The 27,704-nt window shown below is 39.3% G+C and overlaps 1 protein-coding gene across 1 annotated transcript; it reads right to left on the bottom strand.

Annotated features, from left to right (window-relative positions):
• Positions 1-8,357: 8,357 nt before the first annotated feature.
• Positions 8,358-27,090, bottom strand: LOC129773311 (uncharacterized). The gene is made up of 3 exons (XM_055776913.1): positions 26,883-27,090; positions 25,756-26,774; positions 8,358-8,486 (listed from the first exon to the last, which is right to left on the bottom strand). Exons 2-3 carry the CDS (start codon positions 26,755-26,757, stop codon positions 8,358-8,360), a joined length of 1,131 nt encoding a protein of 376 aa, XP_055632888.1. The 5' UTR covers positions 26,758-26,774; positions 26,883-27,090.
• Between the last annotated feature and the right edge of the window lie 614 nt (positions 27,091-27,704).

Genomic DNA, 27,704 nt, shown 5'->3' with positions numbered 1-27,704 from the left:
ATATTTTGTAGTTAAGTTCTTTTAACACTACCACACGATATGGATTCATAAATTTAATCTGACAGCATCTGACAGCAATATAAAAGAAGAAAAAATCCACAGTTCCGAGGCCTTTTCCCGCGTAATATGTTTGTCGCTATGTCAACGACAACAAAAAATCGATAACAGCTTGAACTAACCTATGCTTCTTTTCAAATTGGATGGACTCAAAGTCAATCCGCTTGAGGAGAGAGAAAAAAATCCGATTTGCCGCCCCAACGATCGCAAGTAGATGATGTCCTGACTTCCGACGTGTATCCTGTCACAGGCTCATATTCACACTTCCAGCTTCACTTCGCTATCGAAAATAGGTGCCAACAACAACAACAACAACAGCAGCAGCATTATCATCCTCATTCGAATCTTCGTCCGTCATCATCTCCATGTCAATCTTCCGCTCCAGAAGCGGTGTCGAGCATAAGCACCAGCAGCTTCCACAAGGTAAAGTGATATCCCGTCTTGCTTTCATACAACGCTACGCTACTTGCGGAATGATTCGGGGATTAAACATCGGGCCCTTGTACACGTTTAGCGGAATCGAGAGGCACAAAATTGAACGATGGATGAATGAGTACTCCTGGGTGACGATTCCGACGTTTGTGAACTTGCTCCATTTTGAAACAAAATCGGTTCGGAACCAGTGAAATTCTCAAATCACCGTAGGAACTTGCTCGAACATCAGTCAAGCAAATGTCCCTCGGTGCCGTTTCTCGGGATTCACATTCCAAAAACTCAACCACCCATCGAAGATTGAAGTTTTATTTCACGTGAAAGCAGCAAACATTTCAATCATCCTCTCGATCGAGTGTGACTGACATTTCTATATATTTATACGCAGTGTGGCTGCTGTGCAGTTTTGCGACGCTGCGGGCGGCGTGGCAACCTGGAGGAGATGGTGGGTGTTATATTTTATGTCATCTTATAATATTCGTTTTCGATTATTCCTCACAGTGCTGTTTCCTCTGGTGGGGCCAATAGGGCGAGGGAGAGGACGAGACGTCGCTCAGTTCTCCAGGGACATATCGGAGTTTTTCAAGCATCACTGAATCGGTGAGTGGGGTGGCTGTGACCAGTGTTCATAATGTGTTTCCCGAAGATTACCGAAGGATCGATAACTGCAGCAGTGCACCTCCGAGCGAAAAATAGGAACTAGAATTAAGAAAGTGCCACGTCAGGGAATCACAATTTCATGGGCTGGTGGATTTTGAAGGGTTTTGAAGTTTGATGTATGTAAGTGTTGTTTGCTGAGGAATTTGTTCTGGTGGATTGGTAGCGTCGTTATGTTGAAGTTGATGCTTCTGCACTAGCCATCGTTATCAGCCGGTATAAATTGGCGTCATTCCTTTTTTGAAAATAACTAAATTTTAACGCGTCACATTAAGAAAATATAAATCATAAATTATGAAATCGGAATTTTGTGTGTTGATAATGAGAAAACGTAGCGAATCCTAACACATAATGAATCGAAAAAAATGTAACAAATTAACGTATAATTGAACAACGGGTTCATTAGAATGGAATTGGTTCATTAGAATGGAAATGGTTCTCAGATATTCATGGAATGTGGCTATTTTGCTCCTTTTCGCAGAATATTAGACCCGTTTTTTTTATTTTTTTTCATTGGGGTGCCAATTTCCATTTTAGGGTGGTACCGAAAATTCAATTTTTCTCTCTTTTTCCAAAAATGACTTTTTTTTACTTTTGATTCATAGCTTTTGAACTATTGAACTAATTTGAAGATCAACATAACAAATTAAAGCCATTGAACTAGTCCTTTTAGGAAAAAAATACTACGCTTCCTAAAAAAATTGATTTTTTTCCCGTAATTATTGATTGTATTTATTTTCTATAGCTTACATGGTCACGAGACCAACGGTACCATATTTTTAAATATTTTTTCTTGAATTTGAGGTTTTTTTTAAATAACATATCCAAAAATCAGAGAGGTGTTTTTTTTTGTTCTTGAGTTATGATTTTTCAAAATTAAAAAGGTCAGATGATCGACGTATCAAATTAAAGCCAATAGGCTAGTCTTGTTTGAGAAAAAGTCGGATTTTGTTTTCGTAATTATTGATTGTAATTGTTTTTCATAGTTTTCATGGTTTCGCTAATATGCTTTAATTTGATATATTGATCATCTCAATCGGTTTAGTGGTTTAAAGTTATTAATTTTCGAAAAAAGGCATTTTTGGGAGAAAAAAAAAGAGGAAAAATTGAATTTTCGAACCACCCTAAATTGGAAGTGGGCACCCCAATGAAAAAAATAAACAAAATGCGAGTCTAATAACAAATCTACCAATTTCCACGAAGATCTGAGAACCACTATATCTGCTTTGCATGGAATGGCTGTATACTAATATTCATATATGACAAATCTCTTCGTCCCTTGAGATAGAGCGAAACTGATAGTACGGTATTGCGATATTCGATTGACTCAGTAGTTTTAGCATTTACGACGTGTATCGAGAAGGTCGATGACACGCCCCTTCTGAATTCGTTGAAATACGTATGAAATCACTTTTTAAGGAGAACGGTCGCCAAACCACTCGTGAATTTGCGAAAAAAATTAGCTGCGACGAATATATAATTGATTCACTTATTGATATAATTATTGTTTTTTTTTGTGTTCACATAAAAGCAACACTACGAACTTATTCCCCAATCCAATATTTCACTCAAACAATGAATCTGTTCACCATTTTTTTCCGAATCTGAACGGCTGCAACCAGTACTCACCTTCAGACCATACAAAGTATGAAAGAATATTCCAGCGAAATGTTGGAAAAGCGATGAAATAAACGAATCACTCGTTATGGGACTAGTATTATTTTGTAGAATTTTTTTTTGCTATAAGTTGTTGTGCCAAATCATTTTACAAGCTTGTTTAGCGATAGTTCACCAACAGCTTTAGAATTTGCTATACAGAGCATCGATTGTATGATGGAAAGGATGAAGGTATATCACTTCTAGGCCAAATCCCTATACAAATTTGTTTTTTAATCACTATATATTGAAACTAATGAATCAGCATCGAAATCAACTGCTGAACTCTTGTGCTCGAGGTGCAACAGAGATCACTCCCAACCGATTATAACACAGTACACCAATTTGTTGACGTAGGGCTACGTCTACCCTTCCAATATATTTCAATATTCCTGTTTCAGTGTTTGGATGGAAAGTATATAGATGTTGAACGTTAAGATCTCGTCAATTAATGGATGGATTTTGATTCCATATACACAATTAGATAGAATAATACATAAAATATATGTAAATAGTACAAGAAAAACACAATGTAACGATTAAGGTAGGTAGGTTTTTTTCTTATTTTACTCGCCGCTCACGATATAAAAACCCAGCAAACATTAAATCGTACAACTTCTATGTTCTAAGTCGTATATAAAGTGGGTTTCATGAAACGTCGAGATTTACTGTTATCTCTATTTTTTTAAATTTATTTTTGGGACTCTGAAAAAAAAACTATTTTGGCAAAAAAATGAGCCTTCGATGATTTTTCGGTCTTTTTCGGTGAAACTTGGACTTCGACGTCTTTGCGACACTAGTAAATGAATTACGTTTGAGCTGAAATTTTGCCTAAGGTATTTTTTTGCGGGAATCATCATTTTACAGGAGGTCCGGTCAAAAATTTGAATGTCACTTTTTTCCCATAAATTAATTGTCACTCTGGTGTACTTACGGTGCGTTGAGGACCTCCTTGGTAAAGGATAAGAAAAATTGTAAGGGGTTGTATCTAGGACACGACCGCATATTTTCGACGTAAAACTACGCAATTATATTATGCAATCCACTTGTTTACCATAATGAATATTATTTTAGAATGCCTCGAAATTTTTGTAATAGATTATGTTTTTCGTTACTGATAAATTTGATGAACGTCCTCTTACGTTTAATATGATGCCTAGTACTACCTAAATATGTGAACGGAAGAATTGTCAAACTATCATTGTATTTTACATTTCCCTTTGAAATTATTGCACATCTCATGTTTACGTAGTTCTCGAACCGTGAAAGTTCATTCATCTCTAGTATCTGAAATGACGATTTTCCCTGGCTTCTCAGTTTAAAAGTACGTTTTAGGGAAACATATTACGGTCTGCACAACGCGACAAGCGAGTACAAAAGCACTCAACACCAAAAAATACCCCCGACTTGCATGTTTTGACAAAGCGGATTCCCCCAGGAACATCGATTTTGACGTCTGTGTTGGGGCAAACGTAAATCGGGCCAATCAAAACTTGGCAGTTAGGGCATTTCGATAGCGCTTGACATTTTACAGTTATTCAATTGTTCATTTCATGAAAAATAACATTTTATTAATTGTGACGCGTAGAAATTTTTCCTATCAATTGATGCAAACATCTTTCCGATCTGTTAAGGAATGTTCGAGTTATAATCATTCTAAATACGGGTAAGGTTAGCACACAAATCGGAAGAACAAATGTATGGGAAAAATAAGAAGTTCTTCCAGTTTTCATGAAATTTAACTCTAAACGGTTTAATTTTAGCGAATTGTAATGTATAGCATATCAAACAAATCCGACTCGATTGGTATGCAAATCATGAGAATTCGTTTACAGTGAAAATAGTTACTAACGTTAACTTTATTTCATAAAAACGTGACCTGTTTTCTGATTTGGCACCCTTCCTGAAAGACGTAGTTCTACGTCAGAAAAATCATCTCTAAAAAGTATTTTAATCCTGTGGTATGGCTTTGCGCTAAGCATCTTTTCATTTAGTTTAAAAAAGAAGTCTCGAGGCCGTTTTACCGCTTAATGACGATTTCTATGGTGCCATCCATGTAGGTCATCCCAGAAACCTTCAAAAACAACGAATCGGTTCTTCGCAGCTAGATATACCGATTGTCTGTGTTTTCTATCTCAGTACCAAGGAGAGTTGGCAGCCAAGAAACTATGGTGCATCCCCATATAGTTTTTCTAACATCTCTGAACATAAAGTTAGGTTTAGTGTAGTAATCTGCGAAATCATTCCCTAGAATGCTTCGAATGGTCGGCAAGGCCTTTCGGAAGCGAAATGAAAGAAGGGGTGTTCGTCAAACCAAACAATAGAAGTCTTACCAGGCGTTCGAGTTGAAATTGATTGAATTGTTGATTGCACAATTGTATGCATTCCTTCGATTTGACATACATGTCGTTTCTTTCATTTGTCATTAAACTTAAAAAATGGGACTATCGTTGGCTTAGTAATCATTTGTTTGCATTGATTCAACTATTGATTGAATGAAACAATTTTTAAATTCAATTGAATTCAACATATTTGCTTTGTAAGTAAAGAATTTTAGCTAATGTCAAAATAACATTTTATTAATTGTGATAGATGCGTAGACATATTTCCTGTCAATTGATGCAAAAATCTTTCCGATCTATTCACAAATGTTCAAGTTATAAGCACTCAAAATCTTTCATTTTCTGCTGCATTTTCTGTATTTAGATTTTCATTTTCTCTCCCATATATTCCGGTTGGACATAGTCCTACGTCAAAAAACAAGAGGGGTCTGTGCCTAGAAACATGGACGGGAGCATGATGTAGGATTGGTGATTATTGAACCCAATTGCTTTTGAATTAAGTTCTCTTTGAATACTCTAAATGGTTGTCCTGAAAAAAGCTGTTTGTTACTCAATATCCTTCAAACGGGTTGTAATAATTGAACTGATAGGGTGGATCCATATCCATGAATTATTATTTCTGTCACAGTAATATAGAAATATATTTAAAATAACCTTTTCACCTTCGTTGCTTCGTCGAAAATATCCATGTGAAAAACATTGCAGGAGGGGGTCTCCGTAGCCACATTGGTTGCGCGTTCGCTTAGTAAGCGATCGATCGTGAGTTCAAAACTCAGGACCCTCATTGACCATCTTTGTGTTGTTACAGAATATCTACGTCCACGCAACAATCATCAGCGATGGAGATCGATCCACGGTCGAAGTAAGATCGATTCATCCATACAACTGCTCTGCTCTGCAAGACACATCGGGCTGTTGTTCTATAAATAACTCAACAATGATCATTCAACTGTCTCCGCTGTCCGGTGGCCAAACTGGATAATGGAAGAACAGAAAGAATACTCTTACGCCTAAATGGCTACTGTGTGAATGTACCATATGTAATGGTATAGAAGGAATACTGGCGAATGGCAATTGTGTAATGTGCTAGTTATAGATATATGATAACCATGTGACATATACACGATTAAAATTCGGCTCTGTTACAGCTAAAATGCTGATGAGCCTTAAATAAATAAATGGGAAAAAAACAAAAATAACATTGCAGGTGATAGGTCGTAACTGCTTTTATTTCGATTTTCTCGACATTATTGTACAAAAATTCACTGAACACTCCCACTGTCACATTAAAAAAAATAAATATATATATATATATATATATATATATATATATATATATATATATATATATATATATATATATATATATACTAAAATAGTATTTTCAAATGGAAACAACAGCCAACTAAATGTGAACACGATTGTTTGGGTCACAAGGTCGGAAATAGTTGTAGAATAACAGCGATCTTACTAATCCAGTCCACCATCCACACTCAGTCCAACTTCTATAAGACCATCCTGATTCTATTTCGTTGCTACACAAACAGTTAGAATTTCAACAAGATACATTCATTCATTGTTGAATGCTTAGAATAAAGTATATTTAACGTCAATTTCGTTCGTTGTTTGTTTATTTATTTTGCTTAAATATGATAATTTCAGCTATCCAGATTCTATAAGACCACTTTAAAAATCATGAGTGTTATCAATGAAAAATTCAGAACGATCGGCTGATTATTTACATGTCAATAATTGGCAACCTTGTCATTTCGACTAAGAACCTTGAAAATTCGTGTTGGAATACTATTTACCAAATTCTGCCGAACGGAATTCTCGACATTTTTCCATTTTTTAGAAATTGCGACCTTGAGCTCTTCAATCGTGGTGTACAGTTTTCCATGAGTGTTGATTCTGCGTACAAGGATCCCACCTAAAATTTTCAACAGGATTCAAGTCTGGAGAGCAAGCCGGCCAGTCCAAAAAATTAAGTTTTTGGTCCTTAATCCATTGCTTAGTTTACTTGCTGGAAGAGTAGCATTGTTTTGCTAGAATGTGAATTTTTTGTGACGATATCCACGTAAAAACGGTAGAAGAGAGGATTCCAGAACATGTGTGTAATCCTTGAATGATGTGAAAGCTATCTTGAGCTTTTCGGTTGCACAGAATCCCACCCAAACCATGCACGAGCCTCCACCAAAATATGACGAATTGTCACCCGAGTAGTTGAGAAGATGAAATATTGCTTTATTTGCATGAGCGATTTTGAGATATTCGAAGCTGTACTAACTATTTCCCGCTTATCCCGGTCAGAGAGCTTCAATTTACATGGAACTCTTCTCTTCTTATCGTATCCTTGAGGATTCGCCAAATAATTGAGCACTACTGGATGGGATCGAACAATCCGACGAGCAATTTCTCTGATATCAACATTTTCTTGGTGAAATGCATCGATTTGTCTTTGTTCTCTCCGTGAGCACTTTTCCCTTCGACATTTTCCAGGTTTATTGATCAAAACAACCAAAACAACGGAAAATGTAACTGGTATTATAGAAACTTGACACTTGAAAAATACAAAACCTTTGGTTTACGCTCAGCACTTGCACATACACATATGAAATCATGCAGTGTATGGTAGTCACCAATACCTACAATTACACAAAGCAGCAAGATCATCACCTGGTCTTATAAAAGTTGGAAAGAGGATACATCACTCTTATTTCTGTCTAACTGACGGAATATCTTATTAATTCTACATTACAAATTATTGCAGATATTTTTGTGTTGATACAACATTCAAGACAACTAAAGCCTAAAGCCAGAAAGCATCTATAATACAGATTTTGCTCTCGCATTCGCGTGCAAAATATGCTGCTTTTGTTCGTTAAATTGTTCATTTGTATTACTATGTACAGTCATTGTGTTCTAAGCGAAAAAATAGTGCATAAATTTTCCGTCTAACGATGTATGTTATAACTTCTATCGTAGGCTCGATTTCGATCTATATGCGTTTTAAATCTCTTGAGCTTTTCGTTCCATGCCATATTATGGTGATGGGGAACATGCTCCAGCAGTGAAAACATGTGAGATATGGTTTGGGCAACTCAAAAGTGTTGAATTTAATCTACAGATTGTTCACGACAACGAATGATAAATTTATTCTATGCATTCATTCAAAAAAGACCGGAATGGGCCCAAAGACACGGTAATGTGATATTATAGCATGACCGGTGCATTGCACACCACTAAACCCGTGAACGACGCAATCAAACCCCTTAACTGGGAAAACTTTATCACACCTGCCGTATACTCCAGACCTGGTCCCGTCAAATTATCACCTCTTTGCTGCAATGGGACATGCACTTGCATTTAGCCGAATATAAAGATGTCGAAAAAAGGGTCTGCAAATGGTTTTCGTCGAAACAAAAATAAAGTTTTATTGAAAATAAATCCACAATATGCCTGAGAAATGAGGGAAATGTGTAGAATCAAACGGGGCTGACTTCGAATAGAAAACAATTAAGTTCTCCTGAAGTTTTCTTCAACGAAAAACCCGGAAAATTTGAACATGTACACCTGTTATTACTGATTAGGAGTTTATCAATAACACGACGAAAAAAAGGGTTAATTTCATTTTAAAAAGTTACATGAGCACTACATTTTCAGGCGATAACAAGTATTCTGATTACGAAAAATATCGTCGTACGAATATTGCAAGTTTTGCAAGAACTAAGCTGTCTGATAAGTTTGTAAGTACCTGTCCTTCAGTTTCACATTTACAACTTTCCTAAAATCTGGGATCTGTGAGCAAAACTTGCTAAAATCTGGGAGCTGTGAGCGAAAATCATGATGAACAATGCAACCAAGATATGTTTATAGATTAAATAGATGGAAAGATGGTGCCTAAATATATGGAGCATTACATTGACGATTCAGAGAGACCTTCCAGATGTTACTCACAAGCGTCAATATGCGTTCAATATTCCTCACATAGAAAAAGAACCTTTTTCAGTGTGGTGAAATTATCAATCCACACAGTTGAAAATTCACTATTTTTTCTATTCTCCGTCAATTCTAGAGTGTCTCAAATATACATGAACAATGAGGACAAAATCACAAAAACAATTTTGATCAATGGTCAACTTTTAACAGGTTCACCAGCTTTCAAGAGCTCCCAAAATGTTTAAGGACCTGTCCTATTCACTTAAAAGATGCATTTATTTGCACTAAAGTGATACATCTTCTTCTAACATCTTTTCTACATTCAATATTTTATGAAATTATTACGGGTTATAAGCAGCAAAGTATGAAACGAAAAAGTTGCAGCGAAATAATTTAAGCATATCGCCTTTGCGCATATGAACAAATCAAACGGAACGTCATCGACATGCGGCACATTTTGGCAGTACCTTCCGGGATGTGCGTAAAAACTTGAATAGCAAAACAAACTTCCAAATCATCCCTCGAGGCACAGTCGCTACCGTCGCTTCGAAAGGAAAGAACTCAGGCAGGAAGTGGTCCGTTACGCTGTGGCCCGACGTCGCCGTGAGCATAATCTTTCTGACATTTTAATCCAGAAATAATAAAATCAAGCACCGTTTGATGTTCGAGCAAATCAAAGGACAGCAGCAATTAAATCTATTCCCTGGCCGGGAACCCTTACACAGGCAGACATACAACAATGTGTCCGAAGAGTGCGGCGGAGCGGTCGGTCCTGATTTGATCCGAATCTTCCACTTGCTCTTATGATGTCTGTATGCAGCAGACGTCAAAGTGGAACCTCGGTTGAGGCATAGTCCGTACGCCGCCGTTAGGCCAGCCCTGACTAGGAATGAAACATACGTACAAACACACTCACCCCGGCAGAGATTAGTCCATGCTGCACGATTATGCGGCAGGTTAGATTTGAAGTGATCCAATTGTCTCCTGCAGAAACCCCCAAAAACCAGAATACCCGTTCGCTGTCATTTTCAATGTTCTCTGTGCGCTCGTCATGCGGGCGGGGAGAAGAACTGCAATCCAGATTATGCCTCAAGTGAAATCTATGCTCTTTTCGATCAATTTGATGCTCTCGGTGAGGACGATTTGCATATGATTGTGGGACGCGGGGAAACCGATACCCAGGGAAAATGCATATTGCTTTTGAACCTTTCAAAAATGATTTTGCTTCAAAAAATCAAAACCACGTGACAGGCCACATCAGAGAGGCCGGCACAGCGCCATATAGAGAACTCCGCATACCCAGAAGGATGTCCAAAGCATCGTCTATACCCCGAACCGAACTGACCGGACCTGACCGGCGGAGGATTTTTTCAGTCGAATGAACGGTTCTCCAGAGTGAGATCCTCGTAGAACAGACCAATTTCGGCCAACGATGCTGGATCTTCCAGCTCAGTGACGGGGGAAACAGAAATCACTGCTCTCGGTGAGTTTTCACCGGAAGCACAAAACATCGCTCACAACAACATAGAACAGCAAAGGAAGAACAAACGTTTTAAATCAATTATGTGTCATATTCAGAATGAAATTTTATTTATTTTTCTTCCAAATCAAAGCCAGAATGAATCAGTGGGAGCGAGGCACACACGTCACCGGTAGTGTTCGTAAGCTGCAGGGGAATCGACGACGACTACGAGGTGAGTTTCGAGCATCCACTTCCCGGGGCACCGAACCTGAAGGAGTGCAAATAGAGAGAGAGAGAGAGAGAGAGTTCTTGATGTATTATTCCAATCTGATTTTTGACATAAATCAAAATCCTTTTTGTGTTTTTTGTCCCCGCCGTTTATACACTCGCAGCGAAGTTTTCCATCCATACTTGAGTCACTTCTGAATTGACAGAGAATAGAAAAGATTAAGTTAATTGTCAATTGATATAGAAGTGACTGTAAACGTCGATTATGAAACATCGTCCAACTCGCAAATCAATTATAAGGACTACCCCAACATGATCTCTGAAGCAATCAATTCTGCTGACACCATTCCGGAGAGATGTCTATCAAGTGGTCGAGTCGAGGCCGAGTGGTCCGGTCCTGGGCACCCGGTAAGATCCTCACTACGAAATGCGCCTTAATAACTGCCAGCTGTCACTCACGGTATGAGTGATTGGTACACCTGACGTGGAAATGCTTTTTGATATTAATAAGTACAGATCGAGAGGACAGACAGTACACGGGTAATGAAAGAGTTCTTCACTTGATTGATCCCGTATGTAATCACCCACTGCCACAGTTTCTCTTCCTTCTAGATGGGAGAAATAATCTTTGATTAACAAACTCTTCCAATGCACACAGTTCGCAGTGTTCACGCTTCACCGGACTGACACACTCCCGTCTCATATGAGTGATACATATTTTTTTATTCCTCCTCCTCCTCCTCCACGAAACGGAATTCAACGATCAATCTTGATGATGAAAAACGTGCAGTCATACAACCCTCGGTGGAACTTCCTTGAAATGTTTACGAGTTGTGATTCGCGTAACCACAATTTGCCGTGCAAGCGAAGCACGCCTAATCCTTTCCTTCTCACGCGTTTGGGCTTTTCAGTGGTTTGGCTGGCTGTTGGCGTGCCACCGTCAGCCGGCGAGTCCACCCCGAGGAGGCGCGTCTGGCACTGGGGGAGATTTGGACGGCTTGAGTATGACGCGGCACGCACGCATTACAGTCAACAAGTTGTTTTGCCAATTTTGCCCTCCAACACCGCCATCCGGCCGGTTTCACGAGAGAGAAAGAGGGATTCAACGATGTTATGTTATGCGTGTCTAGTTGCAAAACACTTCCTCTCGAGCTACGTGCGCTGCGGCAGCACGCGTGTGGAGGTGGTGCCTTAGAAAATTGGCGCAAATTTACGATGTGCTACATAAATACAAAGTGTGTGTTCCTCTGGAGGCCGCGAAATGCGTGCCACAAATCACTACCATGGCTGCGGCCGGGTGTTTGCGCGCCTTCGGAGGATAGTATTCGCACAGTGAGGAAGTATTAATCTCAAGTGGTAAAAGTTTTCTATACCAAAATACACATACAAAAATTACCGTTTCGCACACAAATATATCATGTTAAGACTCACGAAAGTATGTGTTGAATTAACGACTATATGTTTTTGGTACTTGTACAGGGATAATTCTGAGACTGAAGGAAAACTCCGATATAACGTACCCTCATTATAAGGCACATTTTACCTCGATATAACGTATACATTTTCAATGGACGAATTTCATGCCAACTCGTTCTAAGAGTTGGCAGCACCATCTCATATTGCAGTGAAACGTTGTGGGTGTAAAGACATTGGTCATTTGAGCAAATGTGCATACTTGAAATCACCAAAAAAGAATAAGACTACTTTTTAAAAATGGGTCACTTTTTTTTCATTATTTTTTACAGAAATTTCAAATTCAAAAACTATAATACCTACAAAACTTTGGTCAAAGAATGAAATGTAGGAAATTGTATAAATTTTCATTAAAAAATACCATATTTTAAAATTCTCGAAAAAATTTACCACAAGTAATTTTTTGATAGATAGACCTGTTGATAGTTGTATGGAGTATTCATATAATTTTCGTTCAGAGTTTTAAAAAAATGTTTTTGAAAAAAAAATCGAAATATTATTAATAACTTTTTTCATGAGTTTCCTATATTTCATTGTTCTATATATAACACTAGCTGACCCGGCAAACTTCGTCCCGCCCAAAATTTGTTTTTTGTTATCAATACCTTCAAACATTCACGTTTTCTTATTATGAACAAGTTCATGGGTCCAATCGCAGAACTGTTCATTGATTGATCTTCTAATCGACCTTTCTAGATTTTTCAACCACTTGCAAATAACATGTTTCTCCGTTACCCGTGCCCCGTAAAACCTTCACATGCCAAATTTGACTCCATTTGCTTGATTAGTTTTCGAGTTATGCAGAAATTAGTGTTTCATTTGTATGACAGCCCACCCTGTCAAACATTTATTGCACCCTAAAACCTTCACATGCCTATGCCTAATTTGGTTTCATTTTCTTGAGTAAATCTCATGTAATGCAGAAATTTGTGTTTCATTTCTATGGCAGCACTAACCACCACCCCCCCTCCCCCTTAGAGAAGGGGGTGGAGGGTCTAACCACCATAGAAGCATTTATTGCACCCTAAAACCTTCACCTGCCAAATTTGGTTTCATTTGCTTGATTAATTCTCGATTAATGCAGAAATTTGTGTTTCATTTCTATGGCAGCCCCCCCCCTTAGAGAGGGGGGTGGAGGGTCTAACCATCATAGAAATATTTATTGCACCCTAAAACCTCAATGTGCCTAATTTGATTTCATTTTCTTGATTAATTGTCGAGTAATGCAGAAATTTATGTTTCATTTGTATGGCAGCACCTTCCCCCCCCCCTCCCCCTTAGAGAAGGGGGTGGAGGGTCTAACCATCATAGAAATATTTATTGCACCCTAAAACCTCAATGTGCCTAATTTGATTTCATTTTCTTGATTAATTGTCGAGTAATGCAGAAATTTATGTTTCATTTGTATGGCCGCTCCCCCTAAAATAGGGGGAAGGGTATCCAACCACCATAGAATCATTTATTGCACCCTAAAACCTCAACACGGCAAATTTCGTTTCATTTGCTTGAATTCTCGAGAAATTTAGAAATTTGTGTTTTGTGTTCCATTTGTATGACAGCCCCCTCTTAGAGAGGGGAGGAGTGTTCAACCATCATAGGAATATTTAGTGCATCCTGAAACCTTCACATGCCTAATTTGGTTTCATTTTCTTGATTAATTCTCAAATTAATGCATAAATTTGTGTTTCATTTGTATGGCATATGGTGCTTCACGTGTAGGGTGGTAGCGAAAGTTTTGTTTTGATTTTTTAATCCTCGAAAATCTTCCAAGGGGTGAGAAAGGAAATTTGGAAAATCGAAATTTTTTTCGATGCCAATTGACTAAAAAATGCATGAAACGTCGAGATCTAATGTTATTTAAAAAAAAAAATTTTGGCCGAATATCGACCTTGTAGGACTTAGCCTGAGAGGCAATGAAGGTATGGACAAAAAATAAATATCAAATATTATTGAACCGGCCATGTACATTTTGTTTATTGGCCCAAAAAATTACTTTTGCAAAATTTCAGCTCAATCGGACATGATTTAGGGGTGTCTCAAAGCTCTCAATGTTTTGATTTTTTGATCCTCAAAAATCTCTCAAGGGGGAAGTACAGTAAAACCTGTTTTTGTGCGGTTTTTTTGTGCGATTTTTTTTTGTACAGTTTTCTGTTCTTGTATGGTTTTTTTGGGATTTTTTTTGTGCAATATATGGAAAGAAGCATATTTGACGAATTTATCGTCCATTTAGTTTTTTTTTGTCATGGTTTATATGCATTTCAGTGCGAAGCATATTTGCGTCTCAATTATCCACTTCTGAAATCATTCCCCTCCTTCCATCAAATGCTCTAAGTTATTCCAAGTTTTTGCATGACATGATTTCTAACAGCATCACGTTTCGGCATGTAACAAAACAGCCACGCGCAACCGAAAAGGCAAACTGTCCCATTGCAAAGTAGGGAAACAAAAGGGAATTGAACGGTGAACGGCGTGGATTTGAGTTATTTTCTTGGAGGAAACTTTTTTTATGCGGTCCCTATATATCGCACAAAAAAAAGTTTCTTTCAAAATGTGTACCGAACACGGTTTTTTAAAGCTACTGGTGAAGTTTTGCACGATTTTTTTTATGCGGCCCCTATTTAGAAAATCGAATTTTTTCTTCGATGCCACATGACTTAAAAATGCATGAAATGTCGAGATCTGGTGTTATCTCGAGAAAAAATTTTTGGCCGAAAATCGACTTTTTGAGACTTAGCCTGAGTGGCTAAAAAATAAAAAATTTTGAGTGCTTTGAGGCACCCCTAAATCATGTCCGATTGAGCTGAAATTTTGCACAGGTCATTTTTTTGGGCCAATAAACAAAATGTACATGGCCGGTTCAATAATATTTGATAATTATTTTTTGTCCATACCTTCATTGCCTCTCAGGCTAAGTCCCAAAAGGTCGATTTTCGGTCACCTTATTGAATAATTCCAATCATACTATGAAATAAAATCGTCCCCAGATTTCCTTCAGTTACGATTGAAAACTAAATATGAACTGAAGTTTGCTGATATTGAATGAAAAATTATAGGAGGTTGTGCCCAAGACACGACCACTTTATTGACGTAGAACTACGCTGTTATTTTGTTCAAGTCGCTTGTTAATAGCTTGGGATAGTATTTTACATATAAAGGGTGTGTCACATCAAATTGCATCACGGAAAAAACGCTGTAGAAAATTTTAGACAGTAAAATAAAAACTATTAAACAACTTTTGGCATTTTCTTTTTATTCATACTTCGAGCCCAAGCCCGTATGCGCGCACCTTCCTCTTTACCCCGTCCATAAGGTTCTGTACAACGTCAGGTTGTAGTTTTTTTTAACAGAAATCCATTTTCTCTTGAAGTCCGCCTCCGATTTGACAACTTTTGGGTTCTTCCGGAGGGCCTGCTTCATAATCGCCCAATATTTCTCTATTGGGCGAAGCTCCGGCGCGTTGGGCGGGTTCATTTCCTTTGGCACGATGGTGACCCCGTTGGCTTCGTACCACTCCAACACGTCCTTTGAATAGTGGCACGAAGCGAGATCCGGCCAGAAGATGGTCGGGCCCTCGTGCTGCTTCAATAGTGGTAGTAAGCGCTTCTGTAGGCACTCGTTAAGGTAAACCTGCCCGTTTACCGTGCCGGTCATCACGAAGGGGGCGCTCCGCTTTCCGCAAGAGCAGATCGCTTGCCACACCATGTACTTTTTGGCAAACTTGGATAGTTTCTGATTGCGAATCTCCTCCGGAACGCTGAATTTATTCTCTGCGGAGAAGAACAACAGGCCCGGCAGCTGACGAAAGTCCGCTTTGACGTAGGTTTCGTCGTCCATTACCAGGCAATGCGGCTTCGTCAGCATTTCGGTGTACAGCTTCCGGGCTCGCGTCTTCCCCACCATGTTTTGCCTTTCGTCGCAGTTAGGAGCCTTCTGAACGTTGTATGTACGCAGGCCCTCCCGCTGCTTGGTCCGCTGGACGAATGAACTTGACAAATTCAGCTTATTGGCGACATCCCGGACCGAACTTCTCGGATCACGTCTAAACTGCTTAACTACGCGCTTGTGATCTTTTTCACTGACGGAGCATCCATTTTTGCCGTTCTTCACCTTCCGGTCGATGGTTAGGTTCTCGAAGTATCGTTTTAGTACTCTGCTGACCGTGGATTGGACGATTCCCAGCATCTTACCGATGTCCCGATGTGACAACTCCGGATTCTCGAAATGAGTGTACAGGATTAATTCACGATGCTCTTTTTCGTTCGACGACATTTTTCCAAATTGACGAAAAATTGACAGTGAAGCATGGCCAACGTGAGCTATACACTCTTATCTGATTATAAGCGAAAACTGAAGATATAATTCCTAAAAATTAAATTTCTACAGCGTTTTTTCCGTGATGCAATTTGATGTGACACACCCTTTACACACTTATTTCCGCTTTGCGCTCTCCTCAACAGAAGCCCTTTCTATTAATATTTCCGGCCTTAGCTGTCATCATTGGTGGAGACAGTTTTGCTATTGTCATGCGAAACCAAATCACACACAAAATTCCCGAACAATTATTTTCTTAGTGAGCCGATGATAGCCTAGTTTGATAATTCCCCACACAATTGTGTAGTTCAGAACCTTAACGGAATGGCGTCAGTTTGATGTAATGATTAAAAGTCCAGAGACATTAGCGCGTATGTAATTTGGTCTCGCTCACAGTTCAATCCGCAACGAAGACATGTGATGACGCAAAACAAGGAAGAACGAGCGATGTTCATTCCTTCGTATCTAGAACGAATCTGAAAGTTTGCCTCAGCGAGATCCAATATTTATGTTCACGGAGACTTTAAGTCATTGCCCTTCGTTGATCGCCGATAAATTGCTCGTTATTGACAGCATAGATAGGGAAGCTCACAAATGACAAATGTATGGGAAAATGGAAATGCTTCTAGTTTTTATCAATTTAAACCGTTTACACATCAGGGGATTATAGTATATAGCATAAAAAACAAATCTTAGGAAATTTCCGATTCGTTTTGTATGTATGAATTAATATACATAAAAGGTTTCTTGAAGTTAGAGGAAACTATTCGGAATAATAAAATCAACAAATATTTTCAAAAACGTTTAAAGGTTCATTTTCACTGTCATCCACGAACTTAATTGACACACTGCATACATCATACCAAGCTCCGTTATCTATCCAAAATTATTACACCCAGGTTTTTATTTACGCGGGGGATACGTACCTCGTAAGAAAAAACCGCGTGAAAAAAACAGCGTTCATTGGAAAATCCGCGTTAATTGGAAAATCCACGTAAAAAACCGCGTTATTTGGAAAATCCGCGTAAAAAAACCGCGCAAAAAAACCGCGTAAAAAAAACCTGGGTGTAGTTCGATTTCGAAAACCCAATCGGCCTAAGTTACAAAGGAACGAAGATTTTTCATCACGCTTCAATCGCACCGGATACTAAAATCATTCGAAGGACTTTTCCTCCCTGTTCTAATCTCGTTCGACCCAAGCAAAAACAATCTCCATTGCATCTTTGGACAATACGGAAACACATACACACATACGATAGACGTGACGTGAGTGTGTGCGGGTATCGTTCATCATTCGGATTGAGGAAAACAAAACCGATAGCCGCACAGGCCACACACATATCCATGGAGAATCCTAGAAGAACCTGCTCCGTCAAGGAATCGAACGCAAAGTGAAGTGCTCTATGGAAAAGGAGGAGGAGGAACAGAGTAGGAAGCATATCGTATTGAAAAATCTGATGACCGACCTGCATCTCCGGTAAATGCTGCTCCCGTTGCTATTGCTGACCGTCTCATCATCGTCGTCTTCTCGATAGAGATAAACAAACACATCTAGATAATTGTCTGCCAGCGCAATGAAGATGAAGATTGGGTACGAAGCAGCTCCACCTATGCACCACCCCCGAACTCATCACACAGAGACCTCAACCAGCCAACAAGAGCAGTCGCAAATCCTGAGTCGAACGAATAAACAGGGGAACGAAATTATCTCTGTGCGATTGCGTTTGATGGAAATGCATAAAGTGCTGCCTAGGATTTGCTCGGTGCCATTTCGGACCTGGGAAAATCATCTCTCACCAGACGAAATCTTTTTCTTGTATCGAAGATTTTCTGATCCAGTCCAGAGTTAATTCGACCGTAGTTGTGAGGTCCAATATTCATTTGGTGTTTGATCTCCTTGCAAGGGCCATTCTGCGATGTTGCAGTTGGGGATTTAAACCGAAAAACATTCTAATGTGTACATCAATATAATTTTGGGATCAACACTATTTCTACCAAAGGCGTCAAGAATTTATGATTAAAAATGAAATTGTTCGATAAAGTGTTAAATTCTATAATGTTCATTTTTCAAATAATTGTTTAGAATTATTTTCACTGAAGCGTAAATGTGTTGAAGGACGCTCGATCGGGATTAATATATTAGGGTGGAAGCGAAAATGGTCATATAAAATTTCAAAAACCGACCAGGTACATTTTGTTTATAGCCCCCAAAAAAATGACTTATGCAAAATTTCAGCTTAATCGGACATGATTTAGGGGTGCCTCAAAGCGCTCAAAGTTTTTTGATATTTTGATCCTCGAAAATCTCAGAAGGTCCTTTTTCGGCCAAAAACTTTTTTTTCCAGATGACACCAGATCTCGTCGTTTTAAGCATTTTTAGGTCATTTGGTATCGAATTTTTTTTTCGATTTTCCAAATTTCATGAAAACTGCTGGAAAGCGTTATCAAGTACATGATCAAGAAATGCTTTTGCCCTGTTAGGATCTTCACTGGTTCGACATTCCAAAAGTAGTCTAGGATACATCTCGCCCTGGGGAAAGCGCTGGATAAGGTCAGGAAGTTATTCCAAATTCAGTTTACGCTGGTGTTCAATAAATGATCGCATGATCGCTCTGCGTCGTCTGGAATGCTATTCGCAACAACATACCCAAATTCAGATCCCGTACGTTGTCACTATTCCATTTTACCTGATTTTGAAATGAAATTCATGCAATACAGAACAAATATTTTTATAACATCCTTCAAAACCTTCAAAACACATTTCAAACGATTTCTTCTCCAGAAGTTTCATACCAAATCAAATTCAATTCTATCAGCTTCCTTTCATACAAATATTTGTTATCGCTAGAATGGTATGTATACATTAGAATTTGTTTACGCAAGTGCATCTTTTTACAAAAAGTAAAAAGATAGAAAATTAAAAATTTCAACCAAAATAATACAGTTTTTTGAATACGACCTTGTCAAACCCTGGTTCATGAATTTTAATTGTTAAAACTATTATTAATTAATATAACATTGCAAAATTTCTCCTATCTCTTGAAATTTGGTTATAGAATGTGTCGATAATGTTTTTTTTTCGCTCCGATAATCATTGCCACAATCTCTTGCAAATTAAATCTAATGGCATTATTTCTTCATGAAATAAAATCAAACATGTTTCAAAAGTTTTGCGTATTTTTACAAAAAATTTCTAGTGAAATTAAAACCCATACATCATTACAATGGTTTCTGAAGCAAACAATTAATGTTCTCGCAGGCATATCGGACCCATATAGAGAAATTTTCAAGTATTATATTTTTCCGGTAACTTTCTTAAACTATGACGGTAATACATTCTGTGAAATATATGCCAGGAAGTTGTAATTTCTAATTTTTGAAAGTTTGTAATACAGTTAACTTTTTTTGCTCAGCGATTTTTGATAAGGCTTTGACCACCCTTATCAAAAATCGCTGAACAAAAAAAGTTAACTGTATTACAAACTTTCAAAAATTAGAAATTACAACTTCCTGGCATATTGTTTGAAAATTTGTGTTGCAAACATAATGTATCGCAAACAAAATTTTTGGTGCCGAAACAATCAGAATGAGACGTCAGAGAGAGGAAATTCGTCGCAAAAGGCTAGATTTGTGGAGTTATCATTCCCTTCTTGGACCACGATAAAGCACCAACTCATCGGTCGATCATTGGGAACGATTTTTTGGCAAAAAATGCCACGAATTTTGATTGAACAAGCACCGCACTCTCCAGGCATGGCCCCGTGTGGCTTTTTCCTATTTCCGAAACTCAATTTACCGTTTTGTGGGACCCGTTTTGACAGCATTGAAGACATGAAAACTAATTTGATCGCTTCGTGAACTGCGAGTCATTCCAGAATACAGCTATGAAAAGTGTTTCGATAATAAATTTAGATGATAAATAAACCTCTTTTAATACACAAATTACCGGTATATATTTACTTTGATGTATATGACAGTTTGAAACAATTGAAGCTATGTCCAGCCACTTCCAGGACGGTTTTATATAAATATTTTATACAATTCAAGTCGTGCAAGAGAAAGTTGATGGATAAGCTCAAAACTAACTTGCGTTGATTCCGAATTTCACAAGAAAATTTTGTTCAGTGGAGAGATCTATTTTTGGTAGATACGGATAGATACGTCAATAAGCAAACTTGCCACGTTGGAGTGAAGAGAATTCTCGTGTCATTGTCGAACTGTTCTGTTCGGTTCGCTTTGTTTGGGGTTGTCCAAAACGAAGTAAAAATGCCGCTAAAGTATGAACCACTTCAGATTTTATTTAAAAATGCATGATTTCTTTAAAATAACTCTTTAGTAGAAATAATTCAGTGGTGTGGAAAGTCGTGATTTTGTTCAATCAGCTGAAGATAGTAGTCATGACTGATTTCTTTCATCACGAGAATAACACAAAGAACAGGAAAATAGTTAGCAAGCATCACCAGCGTTATTTTACTTCTTGGTTTGATCATACGCTCGCTCCATCGCCGCCATTACTTCTAATTACTCCATTATTCTACATTTCTAACATTAAAATATTTAAAATATAAATACAAAACATTTTTTTTTTATTAATTCGTTTATATTTGCAGGCTCAGTAACTTAAGTTTAAAGGAGCCGAATTCTTAAATATAATTTTAAAACTATATATATAAACAATTTTCTTACATCTATGGTTAGTAAGGTGGAAAACCGATTACTCGCGGTGTACTCGAGTTTAGAAGGGTGACATATTTTTAGGAGCAGGATGGGGTACAAGGAAACTGTAACAATGTTGATGAACACTCAATTCTTAAATCTGTTTGTATATCTATAGTGTTTTTACATTTCAACTTATTCTACTATTTATAGCAAGGGGACGAATTACCCGCAAAGGAAGGAAAGGAGGGTATAAGGACATAGGGACAATCACACACGAAGATCGATAGCTTTAAGGAAAACATATATATGGGACATGTAATCAAGGTCTAACCGAGCCAACACATCTCTCACCGGCACATTGGGCTGTCTTCCTCGGGCCCGAAGGGAGTTTTCTAAATTCGATCTGGCGACCAGATACACCTCGCACGACCAAACAACGTGCTCGATGTCGCGATAACCTTGGCCACAAACACAGAGATTGCTGCTGGCAAGATTGAAACGAAAGAGTAGTGCATCTAAAGAACAGTGATTGGACATGAGTCGGGAGAAGGTGCGAATAAAGTCCCGACTCAATTCCAGACTTTTGAACCACGGATTGAGGCTAACCTTAGGGATAATCGAGTGAAACCAACGGCCCAATTCATCTTCATTCCACTTGCGTTGCCAGTTAGCGATGGTATTTTTGCGGACTAAAGAATAAAATTCATTGAAAGCGATTTGACGCTGATAAATATCGCCTTCAATTGCACCTACCTTTGCTAATGAGTCAGCCCTCTCATTACCCGGAATTGAACAATGAGAAGGGACCCAGACAAAGGTAATGACGTAACAGCGTCTGGATAAAGCACTCAAAATTTTTCGTATTCTCTCAAGGAAGTACGGCGAGTGCTTTTCCGGCCTCACTGAACGGATAGCTTCGACAGAACTAAGACTATCCGTTACAATGTAATAGTGTTCAACAGGTCGTGTGGCGACGCTGTCCAGCGCCCAATGAATTGCTGCCAATTCAGCAATATACACTGAGCAAGGATTCTGAAGACTGTGTGAGGTGCTAAAAAATTCGTTGAACACTCCAAATCCTGTGGACTCATTTATAGTGGACCCATCAGTAAAGTACATATTATCACAATTGATACCCCTATATTTTTCATCGGAGATCGTTGGAGCGATCCTCGATCGTTGGTAATCTGAATATCCATGGATATCTTGCTTCATGGACAGATCAAAATGCACAGAGGAATTGATGTAGTCAGGGAAACAAACACGGTTGGGAATATACGAAGAAGGATCAACCTGCATGGAGATGAAATCATGATATGAACTCATGAATCCGGAGTGAAAATTTAGCTCGATCAGCTGCTCAAAATTTCCGATCACCAATGGGTTCATGAACTTACACCGGATGAAGAACCGAAGAGATAATAAATTGAAGCGATCTTTTAGTGGGAGTAGGCCTGCCAAAACCTCGAGACTCATGGTATACGTTGAGGGCATACATCCCAACGCGATACGGAGACAAAGATACTGAATTCGCTCGAGTTTAATGAGGTGTGTTTTGGCAGCTGATTGAAAACAGAAACTGCCATACTCCATCACTGAGAGAATAGTTGTTCGATACAACATTATAAGATCTTCTGGGTGGGCTCCCCACCAGGTGCCGGTAATTGTACGGAGAAAGTTTATTCTTTGTTGGCATTTTTTACTCAGATACCTAATATGGGCCCCCCAAGTACATTTGGAGTCGAACCAGACCCCAAGATACTTGAATGACATAGCATGAGTGATCGGTTTACCCAAAAGTTGAAGCTTTGGTTTTGCTGGTCTATGCTTCCTAGAAAAAAAACCACCATCTCTGTTTTCTCCGTGGAGAAGAATTCGATCCCTAGCCCAATGGCCCAGGTTGAAAAATTGTTCAAAGTATCTTGTAAGGGTCCTTGCAGGTCGGATTCGTTTGATCCTACGACAGACACCACTCCATCATCTGCAAGTTGTCTTAGGCTGCAATTTTGTGTAAGGCAATTGTCGATGTCGCTTACATAGAAGTTGTACAAAAGGGGGCTTAAACATGAGCCCTGGGGGAGGCCCATGTAAGAGAACCGACTTACTGCCGAATCTCCGTGAGAAAAGTTCAAATGTTTCTCACAAAGCAAGTTATATAACATATTATTCAATAGAGGCGGCAGACCCCGAGAGTGTAATTTGTCTGACAAAACCTCTATTGAAACAGAATCAAAGGCCCCCTTTATGTCCAAGAATACTGAAGCCATTTGTTTTTTTTCGGCGTAAGCCATTTGAATTTCTGAAGAAAGCAACGCAATTCGTCCCCTTGCCCCTGCGGAACCCATATTGTGTATCTGAGAGTAGGCCATTCGTTTCAACCCATCGATCAAGGCGAAACAAGATCATTTTCTCCAACAATTTCCGTATACAAGACAGCATTGCTATTGGGCGGTACGAATTGAAGTCGGACGCGGGTTTTCCGGGTTTTTTAATAGCTATAACTCGCACTTGTCTCCAATCATCTGGAACAATATTATGCTCCAGAAACTGATTGAATAAATTCAACAAGCGATGTTTCGCCACATCAGGGAGATTTTTCAGCAAGTTGAACTTAATTCTATCCGATCCCGGAGTAGAATTGTTACAAGAAAGGAGAGCAAGAGAGAATTCTACCATCGAAAACTCGGAATCAAGATCGTACCTATCTTGTGGTATACCTCGAACAATTTTTTGCACAGGTGCGGAATCAGGACAAACCTTCCGTGCAAAATTAAAAATCCATCGATGTGAATATTCCTCGCTTTCATTCGATGAAGAGCGATTTCTCATGTTTCGAGCCACTTTCCATAATTTTTTCATTGACGTTTCTCGTGATAAACCTCTCACGAAATTTCGCCAATAAGCACGTTTTTTCCCTTTGATCAAATTTTTGAACTGATTCTCAAGAGCTAAATACGTTTGAAAATTTTCAGGGGTTCCACGTTTCCGAAAAGCTTTAAATGCATTCGATTTATCCTGATAAAGCTTGGAACATTGGCTATCCCACCATGGATTGGGAGGCCTTCGACGAATAGTGGAGCCTGGGATGGGTTTCGTTTGAGCGCGAACCGCGCTGTCATATATCAAACGAGAAATGAAGTTATACTCCTCCAATGGAGGCAAACCATCTCTGGAATTGATGGCTAGAGCAATCGCGTCCGCATATTTTTTCCAGTCAATGTGTCTTGTGAGGTCATATGCCATGTTTATAGATTCAGAAGAATTCGACCCAATGGTGATGGTAATTTTGATTGGCAAGTGATCACTACCGTTGGGGTCCTGGATTACATTCCACTTGCAATCTAACGATAGTGAATTCGAGCAAAGCGAGAGGTCAAGAGCACTTGGGTTAGCAGGAGGTTTAGGTACACGTGTTGTTTCCCCAGTGTTCAAAACGGTCATATTGAAGCTGTTACAAAGGTCATATATCAACAATGAACGATTGTCATCGTACTGTTCCCCCCAGGCAGTTCCGTGAGAGTTGAAGTCTCCCAAGATCAATCGTGGCTCAGGAAGGAGTGAGCACATGCCAGCAAGTTGCTTGCGGCAAACCGCAGCTCTCGGAGGCCAATACAAGCTGACAATACAGAGGTCTTTGCCTCTGATGTTTGCATGACAAGCAACAGCTTCGATCCCTCCAATAGGTGGAAGGTCAATTCGAAAAAATGAGTGGCACTTATTGATACCCAATAGCACCCCTCCGTATCTGTCATCACGGTCCAAGCGTATGATATTAAAATCGTGGAAAGAGAGATCATCTCGCGAAGAAAGCCAAGTTTCGGACAGAGCAAAAACATCACAATTGTAGTTATGAATTAAAATTTTGAATGTATCCAATTTAGGGATAAGACTACGACAATTCCACTGTAAAACAGTGATATCTCCGACCTCTCTATTTGAATTAGACATCAAGAGAGATAATCATTGCAAGGAGGGGCCATGTTTGCATCAATTGTTGCAGAATTGTCTTTAATACTGGAAGCATTGAGATGACAATGGTTCTGATGGAGTCGGAAACATTAAAACACGTGAAGATTTGATCCACAAGGTCAGTCAACTTTATAAATCGCGATTGGGAAGTTGAGCTGGACGGACAAATAGGGACAGTTTGGGTTTTTGATGTCCCCTCGAGTGCTGGGTCGTTCGAAGGTGAACTATTCCCACGGAAGCCAGGAGGAACCTGATTTGGCTTGTCCGCTGCACTCGATTTTTTAGGCAAGCTAACAGGGGTTTTCACCGGGGGGACTTGTTCTTGAAATTTGGGAGTGGTCACATTTTTGCGCCGGGGATTCCCTTTGAAAATACACGGTGTGCCCCCGCTAGCTGTGTCCGCTTCCATTTCGTCAACTGGCAACGTGGAAAAGGTATTGTGTGTCGATATTGATTGTTGTTGTTGTTGGGCCAGTGGAGAAGCGCCCTTCAAAATTTCCGCAAAAGTGCGCTTCGAGCGTTCCTTTAAAGAGCGCTTCTGTTTCTCCCAGCGACTCTTGTAAGTTTCACAAGCTGAGAGCACATGTGGAGCCCCCCACAATATGGACACTTATGCTCAGTCGCACTGCAAGATTCGCCCACATGTTGCTCTCCGCAAGTTGCACAGCGCTCCTTGTTGCCACAATAAGCTGAAGTGTGGCCGACTGACTTGCATTTTTGGCAAGTCATGGGCTTTGGCACGAAGAGTCGCACCGGTAGCCTCAATTTGTCCACCATAACGTAGTCCGGGAGAGCGGAACCAGCAAAAGTTACTCTAAACGAGTCGGACGGCGTGAATTTTGTTATTTCCTTTTCTTGGGAGACTTTACCGAGTTGGCGACAGTCCAAGATTATGACTTCCGCCGAAGGGAGCTTCTTGAACTTGCCAACTCCTTCACTTCTAATTTTTTCGCACGTCAAACCCGTTTCAGTTATCACCCCCCCGATTTCTACGTCATTGGAGGGAATCCATACGCGATATTCGAGGATGAAATGCTTATCAGCAACAATCTCGTTTGCATCCTTCCGTTCAGACACGACAACTCGTAATTTGTTCGGTCTGACCTTGAAAATTTCTTCTACGGAAGTGTATCTGGTCAGATCTTTCATGATCTGAATCACGTTAAGGCCTTTTCCATTTGGTTTTGGCCGGAAGAAAACAACCCACGGGCCAGTTCCTGGTGCATCTTCTGGATAGACTCTGATACGTGGAGCGGAGACAACAGAGGGAGAAGACGAGGACGAGGATTGAGTTGTAACGGTAATATCAGAAGGAGGAAGCGAAACCGAGGAAGGGGGAGGGAGAGTGGGAGTATTGGAGGGCTGAGGAGGGAGAGTGGGAGAATCGGAAAGTTGGGGAGGGAGACTTGCGAGTTTTTTCGAGGGGGGCTTAGTAGGGTGAGTTGACTCGTCCCCGGAAGAGTTATCGCGTTTGAGTGCTCTTCCTGTTTCCTTTTTCATACATAAGGGGGAGTCACTTGTTTCCATGTCGGAGATCTCCATATAAGGAGACTCCCCACCACCCTCTGCCATTACGTGGAACTTTAATTCTAATTATGATTTTTGTATATAATATATAGAAAATAATAATGAAATAAAAATAATGAAAAAAAAAAAAAAAAAAACTATTGCTTATAATTAATTTTTTATGACTATACCTAAATTTGCACACAGTGCGTATGATTCAATGACTGCTTCCGCTGACCACGCTCTCCACACTATCGTCAGTGTATTGGTGTCGAACGGGCAATCAATGCCGATGCACGAACAAAAGATTACAGCGCTCGCTGTGGAATAATTTCTCCTCTCGTTGACTTAGATTTGCTTGCGCACTCCACTTATTCACGTATGTGGTCCGGTGCACGCAGTCGGGGCGCGTTTTCGCTTTCGTGTACGGAACGCACCACTGGCTAACTCAATTGTTCTAACACAGTCTGATGCGAAAGAAAAGAAACCACAACAAAAGAAACCACTTCGACTTAAGAAAGAACGATGATGGACGTTTTCGTTCTAACCACCGCAGGAGCTATCAATAAATACATCCGATACGAATGACTACCGATTACCGAATGAAATACAAAACATTAAAATTGTTTAATGGTAACCATTCCAATCTACATTTGTTAACGCATAAATACCAACAACAATGCGTACGTGTGATGCAAAGTACACAAGCGCACTCCACCAGGCGGGGTGAAAGCCGTCTCTCTATTTCATTTAAGGGGGTATTCTAATGTAGTCTAGTGTAGAGACACGAGTGTCGAGCTCCGTAAAAATAAAACAAAGAATATTTTTACTTTCTCTTATATCATTATTTGTCCATCTATTTATTAAAAATAAAACAAAATTTGAACGGAGAAAAATTAGTCATAACTAGAATAGTTTTTAAAAATGTTAGTGTTTAAAAAATATTACCATTTTTAGTGGTTCATGCGATAGAGAAATGCATGCAGATTGTATTCATATAAATTCTAGATAAA

This window comes from Toxorhynchites rutilus, chromosome 3 (genome assembly GCF_029784135.1).
Source record: "Toxorhynchites rutilus septentrionalis strain SRP chromosome 3, ASM2978413v1, whole genome shotgun sequence".
NCBI classification, from domain to species: Eukaryota; Metazoa; Arthropoda; class Insecta; order Diptera; family Culicidae; genus Toxorhynchites; species Toxorhynchites rutilus.
The sequence above is the reverse complement of the archived record's forward strand: the minus strand, read 5'-3'. Positions and strand labels throughout refer to the sequence as shown.